Raw genomic sequence first — 12,637 nt, 5'->3', positions numbered from 1 at the left:
TAGCAGTAGTATGGTAGTTCAGAGAAACAATTGTGATCAGCATCAACATAGTGCCATAAGGAATTTAAACCTGACTTAAGCTGATCACCTTTGGAGAAAGTGAAAGTGAAGTCGCTCAGTCATGTCCAACTCTTTGCGATCCCATGGACTGTACCCTACCAGGCTCCTCCCTCCATGGGATTCTCCAGGCAAGAGTACTGAAGTGGGTTGCCATTTCCTTCTCCAGGGGATCTTCCCTACCCAGGGATCGAACCTGGGTCTCCTGAATTCCAGGCAGACGCTCAAGGAAATGGCAACCCACTCCAGCATTCTTGCCTGGAGAATCCTATGGACAGAGGAAACTTGCAGGCTGCAGTCCATGGGGTCACAAGAGTCAGACATGACTGAGTGACTTTGACTACTTGGCTACTAAGGGTATAGGTCTCATGGTAGGTTGAATAGTGGTCTCAAGATGTCTATGTCCTAATCCCCAGAGTCTGTGAATGTGTTATCTCCTAAGGCAAAAGAGATTTTGCAAATGGGATTAAGTTAAATTGAGACGGAGGGATTATTCTGGATTATCCAAGTGGGCCCTACATGTAATTATAAGCATAATTGTAATGATCATGCAGAAGGAGGCAGATGGAGGTTTGACCAGTAGCAGAGGGGAAGGTGATAGGATAATATGATCAGAGGTTCAAGCGATGTGTTTTGATGGTGGACAAAGGGACCACAAACCCAGATGGGCCCTTGAGAAGTTGTCACTAGACGCTGAAAAAGGTAAAGTAATGAATTTTCCAGAAGAAACCAACCCTGTTGATGCCTGGTCAGCCCAGTGAGACACATTTCAGACTTCTGCCCTCTCAAGCTATGAGATGATAAATGTGTCATTCTAAGTAACTGAATCTGTGATGATTTGTTACGGCACTAACATAAGACACATATGCAGGTATAATAAGGAATGTCCCGCCAGTGTTCCCAGGACGCAGATATGAGGCTCAGTATTATTACCTGGATTGCTATGGATTTGAGGCCAAAATTCTGGGCAGGAGAATAATGTGCACACGAACATCATCAGAGATGTTAAGATCTGACGGTAGATCTTAGGATGCATGAAGGAAAATGATCAGAATAAAAAGGAATTCATAGAGTAACATGGTCTCAGCTAGAGCCTTTTCCATACAAACACTGTATTGGAAATAATGTCAAGGGACTTGGGATGCTGGGACAAAAGCCCTAAAAATTCAGGGTATAAATGATTTACAAAAAGTCTTTTAACCAGATTGATAGTTTCCTCTGCTCTCAAGCTCCCTGACCTCAGGTTAGCTTTCCTGGGAACAGACAGACATTGTGTGAAACCTACTACAGAACTGAAGCTCTTAGATCCCAGTTAAGCTTGGTTTCATAAAAGGTGATGTGTCCTTGGGCTGACAGCGGGGTGTCACTTTTGCTTTGCTTTTCCAGCAGAGTTCACAGGAGCAGAATTAAAGAGGAGGACAGAGGAAGAGAAGAGGTCAAGTCCTCAGCCTCTGTTGGGATCAGGGCAACTTTTTGCCCACATGATGCTATAGTTGAAAATGAGTAAGTCGTTTTTCTGCTGTTAGCCTACACCCCTGCTAGTAGGCTGGGGGTGTATCAGTCCTCGAAACTGCCCACTATTATGGAACAAAAGAGCGTGTGAACATAAGAGCATCTGTAAAATATAAAGTTGGCAAGAGAATTTCTCCTGGAGAAACAGACACATTGAATTTCTCAGGAAATAATGTCGATTCCTAGAGAAAACTACATTCAGGTGCTTGATTATCATACAGTTTATCTCAGGGATTTGCCACTTTCCTTGGAATAAAGTGTTTGCTTTCCAGAGAAAACAACAAACCATTAATTAGAACTGTTTCAGGGCAGAGGGATAATAAACCAAAGCGACCAGTCTCAAGTACCTAAAATGGACTGCTGAGTACAGTCATTTTTACTGGATGCACCATGGAGAAAGGTAACATTTTTTGCTAAAGATTCCAAATAGCAAAAGAATAAAATATAAAAAATGATAGTTTCTCACTTTAGCATAGAGAATAAATAAATTTCTTCAAAGTTTAATATAATGATGAGCCTCCCTGAAGGGGATTCAGAGTTGGAATCCTACTCTCTTCCCTGGCATATTGATTTCTCTGTTCTAGGCTCTGAATGAGTCATCTTCTTCTGTTTTTCACTTGAAAATTTGTAAAAGGAGAAATGCCTCACAGCCAATAGGGCACACTGAAAGCCTTGTTTAAGAGCAGTGATGAGACTTGCAATTGAAATCTGTTCCAAATATTTCCTTCTTTGACACATAAAATTTGAAATGGACAATTTACCAACAATTATTCATAGGCATTCCTATGTTTGCTTACTTAGAATAGTGTGGGGAATGTACGCAGATCTCATCTGAGGTATCTTGATCGGCATCCATTCAGCACATACTTATGGAACTCCTCTGGTTCCATAGATAGTAGATGCTGTGCTGGGACAAAGCAGACCCAGTCTCTGCTCCTATGGAGCTTACATTCCACCTGGGAAAACAGACAGTGATCACACGCCAGGGATAATGAGCTGTTTCAATGAGAAGCATGCGGTGCTGTTGGGAATATTTTAGAAGACTTATAGTTGGGGAGGTGGTCAGGGAAGAATTCTCAGAGGAAGGAAGGATTGAATGGAGAGCTGAGAGTTAATAGGACTCAACCAGATAAAGAGACAGGGTGGGGGTAGGGAGAGAATTCTAGAAGGAGCAAAGACTCTTGATGAGAAAAAGCAAGGTGCATTCAAAGAACTGAAAGATATTCTGGTGCCATGTAGAGAATGGATTGGAGGGGGCAAGCCAATTAAGAGAAACCTGCAGTGGCATGCGGGTAGATTTTGTGTTAAGTGTTCTTCCCACAAGAAACAGAACAAAACAAAGATATTTGTAGTAGCTGATTCTCCAAGATATGGCATTGTTTGAGTAAAATCCAATTAGGCAAATACTGGACTAGCACTTCAACTCAGACCTGATGCAGTTTCCTCAGTGCCTACCTGTTCTTGCCGCAATTGTGTAAAATGAATTAATTAGAGCTGCATTGTCTAATTCAGTAGACACTAGGCATATACGTAGCTACTGGGCATTGGGCTGGGGCGAGTCTGAATTGGCCTGCCATGAGTCTGAAATATATACTGGCTTTCAATGGCAGAGTGAAAATAATAAAATAATTCATTAATGGCTTATTTTGATCATTGTTTTAATGATATTTAGGATGTATTTGGTTAAATAAAACATTAAAATAATTTCATCTTTTTTTTTTTAAGGATTTTTAATGGGGCCACTAGGAAATTTTAAATTACATTGTGGCTCACATTGTATTTTTGGGGGGAGTGAGGGTTGCCTTTGAGTATAGGCTTGGTTTGTTTCAGATAGTATAAAAGTTCACTTTATAAAAGGATGTCAGTTTATTACAAGGATGTCAGTTAATTAAAAGAAGCACATGTGATGACCTCAGGCTTAGCTGTAGTGCAGGTCTCATCATATGTATGCCGTGATTCATGGAGTGTGCCTTACTCTCGTGTAGAACAGCTACAACATCCTATGCCCCAGAGTGGGGTTAGAATAGGATTCTATGTAAGCACGTTATGGAGAAGCTTGTTAAATCAGCTTAAATGAGCTGTAAGCATAACTGGGCATTGACTCCACAGCCTATGGAATAATATGTGTGTGTTTTTCTTATGTAAGATCTGCAATAACGAGCTTCCTGGGAAAAGTCTGGAAATGCTGAGATTTGCCGAGCACAATATACGGTCTCCCCTTGGCATCTATTAGCAGAGTAAGATGAGGCCAGTTACTTATTCTCCCTGCACCCCAACCTTCTCATTTGTAAGTAAAATCCACTGCATAGGAGGGTTACTGTGAGGATTAGAAGTAAACATTTCTAACACCAGGCTGAAGATACAGTAAATGCTCATCGGATGATGTATTAGTGGGAGCAGCGTGTGTTCAGGGCTTCTGAGTAATACAGAAAAGATGCACAGTCCAGGCGAGGTTCAGAGAGCCTTCCTCTCCATCTGTTTTGTGACCTTTGACAACTCACCAGCGCTCTTTAATCCTTGATGTCCAAATGCCTTGAACGGGTTAATGATGCCTTATCAGAAGAGGTCACTTACCAAGAGGTCATCAGTTGCCTACAGAGGCACCACATATTGTTTATGGCTGAGGGAAAAAAAGTGTCCAACTCTTGGACAGAAATTTAAAATTCCAATCCTGTGATATCATTACAGTACTTGAATTTGGCAAGACTCTCTCTCCTGTCACTAAAGTTGTGGACATTTTCCTACAGAGCATCAGTCAATTTATTTAAGGTTTCCTACTGAAGAGGTAGGAAGGCATCTCATCTGGGCACAGGATTCGTCAATAGAAATCCATTTATTAGAAAGCCAAATTTAAACTATTTTATATCCTACCTTGGGTTCCACTTGGTAAAAGAAATTTCTTTTTCAAGGACAATCAGTTGAAGTGTTGACTTTGAGCCCTAGACTTGGTTCAGGAAGGGGCCAAAGTGCACATCAGAGCCTTCCTAGAACCTGAGTTCTGAGGCTCTTGGCTCCATGGGGAGGAAGGAGCCAGCCCACCTGCATGGGAGGTTCTGGCAGCCTGCGAGGAGCAGGGCCCTCTTTTATTCTGCAGAGTCAGCTTGACATTTTCCCATATCTTTCCTATCTTTTTTATTTGGTAATTATTTCCTTTATTTTTCCTCTTATATTTCTTCTTATTGAAGGATAGTTGATTTACAATACATGTTAATTTTAGTTATACAACATGTCTCAATACCTTTGCAGAATATACTCCATTTATACTTATTGTAAAAGCAATCTATACTTTCCTGTGCTATACAATATTACTTGTAGCTTATTAATTTTATACAGAGCAGCTCATACTTCTTTATCCCATTCCCCCTTCCTCCCTCATTTCCTTTCCCCTCTGATAACCACGAGTTTGTTTCCTATGTCTGAGTCTGTATTTGGTATACACAGTCCTTTATTTTCTAGACTCCAGATTTAAGTGCAATAATGAATGTTTGTCTTTCTCTGTCTGGCTTGTTTCATGAAGAATAATACTCTATATGTTCATCTACATTGTTTCAAATGGCAACATTTCATTTTTATTTATGGCTGAGTTATTAAGTCAATTTCTCTTTGAAAATACCAGCTGTCTCCTCTAAATTAAGGTGATCCAAGATCAAGTTTACTTCCCCCTGTTCAGAGGAAAATTTAAAGGAAATTGGAATTTATTATTAAAATACATGCTCATTATACAAAATTGAAAAACAGAGAAAGAAGTGTATAACGAAAGTTTAAATAAACATGCCATCATTCATATGCAATGGTTGTTAACAGTTTGTCGTGTTTTTCCCTGCATGAGTATTTTTATGGCCATAGATATATATAATTTTTACAAAATTGGAATTCTTTCTATGTATGCATTCCTTATATATGTAGTACAAGTTGCATGTAGTTACACTACAGAATAATACTTCATATGACATTTAACAAATATTTAAAAATAAATGTGTTGTTTATCTCTTTTTACTTTTATTTTGATATACATTTTATTACATTATTAAATATTCCTTGAAAAACATGACTTTAAAATGGCTGCTAAATATTATTTTTAAAGTGTATAACCATAATTTAATTTCCTATTTTTAGCCTCTTTGTTTTAGGTTGTCCGTTTCTAGATTGCTGGAATGAACATCCTTGTACATCATAAATCATTATGGACAGTTCTAATTTTTTAGGGTTAATTCCTAAACTGAAAATTTGGGGTCAGTGAACACAAACAGGTTGCCAAATTGTCTTCCAGAACTTTTACATTAATTTTAAGGGTGTGGAAATTACCAATTTTATTGCACCAGGAATGAGTGGGAATTATAATTCAGTTTAACAAGGAAAGTAATGTCATCATCTTAATTTTTATTTCCATGATTATTAGCAAGTGCCTGGTGAATGCTATTTCTTTGCTTCCTTTTGTCTACAGATTCTGGAAGATACAATAACACAGTTTTTTATGATGCATTGCTCTTTTTAGTGAATCCAATTTAGAGAATGTGTATTTTGAGTTAAATAGTATTGAAAGTTTTGCTGTCATAATTAATAATGTGACTTTGAGCCTTTGTTTGCTTTCTTAAGGACAATCAATCAGTAGGAGAAATTTCATGTAAATAAAAAAAGGAGAGCCCAGTGTACTATAGTGTTAAGTGTTTGGATAGCTGTAAATTAAGAGATATGGAAATGTGATTCTTGATCAGACAAGTTTGGACCAGGCTTTTCATTTTGACAATGTGCAAAGAATCATATTGCTAAAAGAAATGAAAATATTCTGAAGAAAAGGAGGGAAACAATGAAGGTAAGGATGTACAAGAATTGTTTTGTTTACTTTTAAAGTTACAGTTGATATTTTAGAGGAAGTGGGGAGCATATGTTGAGAGAGAAGGTCTTCCTAAGCCAGAATTCCAGCACTGTTACTTATTAGCTGTGACCATGGGCCTAGTATATCACTTCTTTCTTCCTCAGTTATATCATCTGTAAAATGGAAATAATGATAGATCTTTCTTCATAGTGCTGGTGTGCGAATTAAATGAGAGTCTAGTTGGAAAGTGCTTAAAATAGGCCTGGCCCCTGGTTAGTGCTTACAAATGCTAATCATTATTATTAAAAGTGAATGTGATTACTAGAATGGCCAAAATCTGAAACACTGACACCAAATGCTGACAGGGCTGTGGAGCAACAGGAACTCTTGCTCATTGTTGGTGGGAATGCAGAATGGTACAGCCACGTGGAAGAACAAAAACGAAGCCCGCTTGTACCACTTACCATACAATCCAGCAGTAGGACTCCGTGCCATTTACCCAAATGAGCTGAAAACCTTTTATCCACACAAAACCTGGACATGAATGTTTGCAGCAGCTTTACTCATAATTGCCAAAAGTTGGAGGCAACGGGATGTCTTTCTGTAGGTGAATGGATGAAATAATCTGGAATACATCCAAACAACAGAATATCATTCAGAGCTAAAAAGAAAGAAGATAGTAAACCATGAAAAGACATGGAGGAGACTTAAATGCATATTATTAAGTGAAAGAAGTCAATCTGCAAAGGCTATATTCTGTATGATTCCAACTGTGTGACATCCTGGGAGAGATGATATGGCAGACAGTAAAAAGATCAGTGGTTACCAAGGGCTAGAGGGATGGAGTGGGGAACAGGTGGAGCACAGAGGATTTTTAGGATAGTGAAGCTCTTCTTTATGGTGCTCTACTGGTGGATGAAAGTGAAGGTGTTAGTTGCTTAGTCACGTCTGACTCTTTGAGATGCCATGGACTGTACCCACCGGGCTCCTCTATGTGATTCTCCAGGCAATACCTATCATTATATATTTGGCAAAACAAATAGAATGTACAACACCAAGAGTGGACTCTAATGTAAACTGTGGACTTTGGGTGATCATGATGTATTAATGTAGTTTGTAGATTGTAGTTACAGTCGTTGATTGTAACAAATGTATTGGGTTGGCCAAAAATTTCACTGGGGTTTTTCTATAAGATGTTAAAGAAAAGCCCAAAGGCGCTTTTGCCAACCCAGTATCATACTGGTAGGGGATATTGTACTTGGCATTGATCTCATTAAAAGTGTGTGAATAAAAATACGTGTGAACAACATTGTAAAAACTAGTAATACAATCATTTGACTTTATATTGGTATAGAAGAAATTTGTATGTTAATATTTTATTTATTGCGAGAGAAGTTTAAAGAGAGCGTTCAAGGTTGTCTTTTGTACTGTGTGAGCATTTTGTAAAACACTGAAACCAATTTGAGATAGCAGTACAGGAGAGCATTTCTTTTGACTTGTTCTATATTCTTCTCCTCATCTTAAAAAGTTGAGTAAATCTGTGTGCTTCAGGGTTCCTACATTAAAAAGATAAACTGTGGGTGGCAGTGAAGAGAAGAGTGAAAGTGAAAAGTGAAAGTCGCTCAGTTGTGTCTGATTCTTTGCAACCCCATAGACTATGTAGTCCATGGAATTCTGCAGGCAAGAATATTGGAGTGGGCAGCCTTTCCTTTCTCCAGGGGATCTTCCCCACCCAGGGATCGAACCCAGGTCTCCTGCATTGCATGCAGATTCTTTACCAGCTGAGCCACAAGGGAAGCTCAAAGAGAAGTCTGTGGGAATTCTTTGTATTTTTTTACTCAGCTGTGAACCTAAACCTGCTCTAAAAACACACAGTGGACCCTGAACAACAAAGGTCTGAACTGGGGCAGCTCTATTTATACTGAGATTTTTTTTTCAATAAATATGTTCTGCAGTCCTATATGAACCTGTGGAGGTTGGCAGAAGATCAACTGTAAAGTTATATTCAAGAATATTCAACTACTCAGAAGGTCAATACCCCTTAATACTCATGTTGTTCAAGGGTCAGCTGTATGTATGTCTATATATGCATATGTGTATGGCTATATATACTTTATATATATGTACACATACATATTAATAAAAATAAACTCACCCATTTTACCATAATTTAAATAACCTGTGATTGGATAAACTTAGTAATGAAACACACACTTACAAACTCACACATCCTGATATGAGAATTTCTGCTGTTAATCTGACATACAAGAGATTTTCTAAAGAGTTCTGACTCATCTGTCACACTGAAAGGTTCAGTCATCCAGACTCTTCTAGAATTTATAGGATAAACTGTTTCCATAAAGTGCTTCACATTTAGCTGAGTTGGAAAGTTCATACGGCAGTACCACCCCCTTCACCTCTGGCCGGACGGGGGGCCCTGCACACACACCGCTGCCTTACACAGCCCTGCCTCGACCCTTCTCTCATCAGGAGATGAGATACATAGACACTTTGCTGGAACTCAGTGAGCATCTGATGAATGATGAGGACTTTTCAATATCTTCATGTGTCTCTGGTAACTAATGCAAATAAAAGAAAAGCACTGAAGAAACTGTGCTTTTTTTTTTTTTGGAAGAAAATTAAGTCTTATTTATTGCGAAAACCAAACCACTAGGAAAATATATCACAGTCTCGATACAGCAAACAGACATTATTATCATTCCAAGTAGTAAGTTGGTAAAAAGACAAGGTCCTTATCACAATGATAAGGGGCCAGAACTGGGGCAAGAACAAGGCGTGTAGCAAAGGCCCTGGCAAAAGTGGTATTTGGTAATGGAGGGCAGTCCCTTCATCGCTCTAAAGGAGCCACAGTTCATCCCTGAGTTGCTTACTTTTCCTCCCTTGATTTTTTTTTGTTGCCAGGGGATTGTCTCAACAAAGCTGTTATTTCAGCGGGCAAAGTAAGCAACACCGGGTTTAGGCTTTCATTCTGTTTCATGAGAAACAGATTTTTCCAAAGCCCGTCCTTCACAACCCTCTTAATGAAGTAGCTAATAGCTCCTCTTTCACTGTTCATTCCTGAATATGAGCATATTATACTGTCAAAACCCCGTTTCCCTTCAAGGCCGAGTGTCACTGTAAGATTGTCTGGTAGCTTGCTGACTCTGCTGCAGGCAGGCTCAGGGCCCATGGCTGCCAGTGAGAGGGAGAGCACTTGCTTCCCTTACCAGTGTGAGATCGCTTCTTACAATTTTGCAGGGTCTCCCGGCTGAATGATGTGATGTGTGAGAATTTTAAGAAACACACATCCACATCTTGATGGTCAGAAAGGAGTACCTGCAGGGACCCTTTCAACGTTTTTATCCAAACTGCCTCTCCCAACCTTACATCTTAACGTCATGCCCTTGCCTATAAAAGAAAAACAAGCAAAACAAACCCCCTGGAAGACTCCTGCTCCTTTCTACATTAGTGACTGCATGGATTTTATTCATTTGTGGAAAATGTTGTAGTGATCCTTCTGGTAAACAGCAGGTGGACACCAGATAGAAACACCTCCTTTCACACTCCACTAGACCATAAGCTGGTTACGTGAACCTGCCAGCCTCTTGGTATCCGTGCAGTAAGAGGATCTGGTACCTTGGAGGGCCCTGGTTTGGTACAGGGGAGACTCCCTATTGGCAGGAGAAGTACTTGCCACATGAAATTCAGGCTCACAACAAACCTCCTGTGCTATCTGTGACCCAAATTTTAGCACTGCTTTTTATCCATTTCACTTTCTAGGATTGAAACACAAAGGAACCAGCGTCCAGAGGAGAGAAACACAGGCCTTAGACTTGCTGCCTTTCTTAATTTCCTCATTCATCAACTCTCCTTAAAAGACCCAAATCCCCATTCCTCTTTTAAAATTGATTCCTGCCCTCAGCCCTGATGGCCACTAGCAGACAGCTATTTCCCAATGGAAGAGAGGGACTCCTTCATCTTCCTGGTCATGGTTGGGATGAGGTTCATGTGGTCATCCACACACTTGGTCACGCAGGTCTCCAGCTGCCGCTTCACGTGAAGCTCCTTATTCCCTGCATCTATCGAATCTTTGGCCTTGTCATTGCAATACATAGTGCACTGGGCCAGGCGGTCCTGGAACTTCTCCAACTCGCTGGTCACCAGGGCCTGGGCTTGAGCCAGAGGTGCGTGGCAGCGCTCAATGCACTGGTGCACTTGCTGCATAGACGCCTGGCTTTCCTCACAACAGGCGGCGCTGCACCGGAACATAAGGCCCTGCATCTTCCGGATATTCTCCCTCTCCAGACTCTTCACCATAGAGTCCACCGCCTCCTGCACCCGGAGCTGTTGCAGCTCCGCCATGGCTACCTGCGCGGTTCCCGGCTGCGCCGGCGCCCACATCGAAACTGTGCTTTTTATTGTGGACACAAATTATGGTAAACTCAGCTAAAAACTGTGCTCCAAGGATAGCTATTTAGAAAAATCCCTCAGCCATATATTAAACAGATCAAGTTCCCACTTGGAAATTTACATGCACTTTATATAACCCACCAGCTCCTTGGAAAGAACCTGAATTTCCCACGTGTACACTATATAAATTTCTCAAGCATTTACAATCCATTTGTCTTCATTGAGCCTTCAACCACTTCATTCCCAAGGAAATGCTTGGCTATTTAAATATAACTTTCTTCTGGGGTGGTACAGTCTCTAAGTGCCGTATTTCACTTTCCAGAAGCCAGAGGCTTGAAAGAAAAAAATATGGACAGTCCTGGGAGAGCTTAGATAAATTGCAGTTAGAAGATTTTCACAAAATGCTCTGGGCATGTGAATGACCCTACCTCGAAGCTATATGAAACAGGAAAGGGTATGGAGAGGTTATCAAGTCCATTCTCCTGCCTCCAAGTGGGACTGCTCCATCCTCTGGCCTGAGTCACACGGGATCCAATGTATAGGAAGGCTTTGAAATGGGACACGAAAGCAGGAGTTTGACTATTTGCAGGCAGGGTGCAGTTAGAATATTGAAACCACCTAGTTATTTTAATATAATTTAATATAGACAGTTATTAATGAAGGTTTGTTGTTGTTGTTTAGTTGCTAACTTGTGTCTGACTCTTGCGACCCTATGGACTGTAGCCCGCCAGGCTCCTCTGTTTGTGGGATTTCCCAGGCAAGAAAATTGGAGTAGAGTGCCATTTCCTCCTTCAGGGGATCTTCCCAACCCAGGGATCAAACCCTCGTCTCCTGCATTGGTGGGCGGATTCTCTACCACTGAACCACCAGGGAAGCCCTGTGGGTTTGTGCTGAGAGCCACTCATCCAACAGCCAAGATAACATCCAAGCTACAAGATGTTGAGGCACTTTGCTGGGGCCCACATTCCAACAACTCTGCTGAGAGAGACTCTCTCAGTACAAAACAGTAGGGCGGAGAACAGGAAAGCAGTTAAAGGTTGAAGTGGAAAGCTGGATTAGGGTGGTGGATGATGACAATGCAGGTAACTGAAAGCATTCTGTTGCCATATAAACGTCATACGCAAATTGCTTTATGACCCATTCAGTACTTTGAAAGAGCAGATAACCTTGGCAAAATCAATGAGCTCCTCTCTGTTCTTTCTTCTGAAGGTGCCTGAACCTTAAGCAGAAAAAAGAAGCAGCTTTGTCTCCTGTTAACATGAAATCCTGCTAACATTTTGAAGAGACTGCTTTCAAGCCTGCTGCCGTTCTTGGTCAATCCCATCCTTTCTTCTGTCTCAGGGATGGAGCAGTGATTTGACTCCTTCAGTTAGCTGTATTCAGAGACCACTTTGGAGACATTCTGGGGAGAATTCTTGCTCCAGTCTTTCTAAACACATGACATTAGCCTCAGCGTGTCTAGGCTTTGGGACAGCGTGTCCTGTCCTTTACAACCTGCAGCTCTTTGCATTTGTACCAGAAAATGAATCATACATTCAAATGCCATCATGGCTCTGTTTTCCTTCTAGTCATATGCCCTTTACCACTTTGATCATAGCTTTCCTCCTGAGCTTTCCTCCATGAAAGAGGAGTGAAGAATTCTACACCCTACTGTGATTGGAGTTTTATAGTCATGCTTAACTGTCAGACTTCCTTCCTTTGTGGGGAAAAAAAACATTTCCTTTCAATCAATATCTATCCCATTTTCCCTGAGCACGTGTGCATGTGCATGCACACTGATGGCAAAATGCTCTTCTGTAAAAAGAGCAAGAGATCAATGAAATAAAAAGAGGGTTGGAAAAT

The 12,637-nt window shown here is 40.6% G+C and overlaps 1 protein-coding gene across 1 annotated transcript; it reads right to left on the bottom strand.

Moving 5' to 3' along the window:
• Nucleotides 1–10,285: 10,285 nt before the first annotated feature.
• Nucleotides 10,286–10,786, bottom strand: LOC128057814 (protein FAM136A-like). Its single transcript, XM_052650313.1, has one exon. The coding sequence runs from the start codon at nt 10,784–10,786 to the stop codon at nt 10,331–10,333; it is 456 nt and encodes a 151-aa protein (XP_052506273.1). The 3' UTR covers nt 10,286–10,330.
• Between the last annotated feature and the right edge of the window lie 1,851 nt (nt 10,787–12,637).

This window comes from Budorcas taxicolor, chromosome 12 (genome assembly GCF_023091745.1).
Source record: "Budorcas taxicolor isolate Tak-1 chromosome 12, Takin1.1, whole genome shotgun sequence".
NCBI classification, from domain to species: Eukaryota; Metazoa; Chordata; class Mammalia; order Artiodactyla; family Bovidae; genus Budorcas; species Budorcas taxicolor.
Note: the sequence above shows the minus strand (reverse complement) of the source record. Positions and strands in the feature narration are given on the sequence as shown.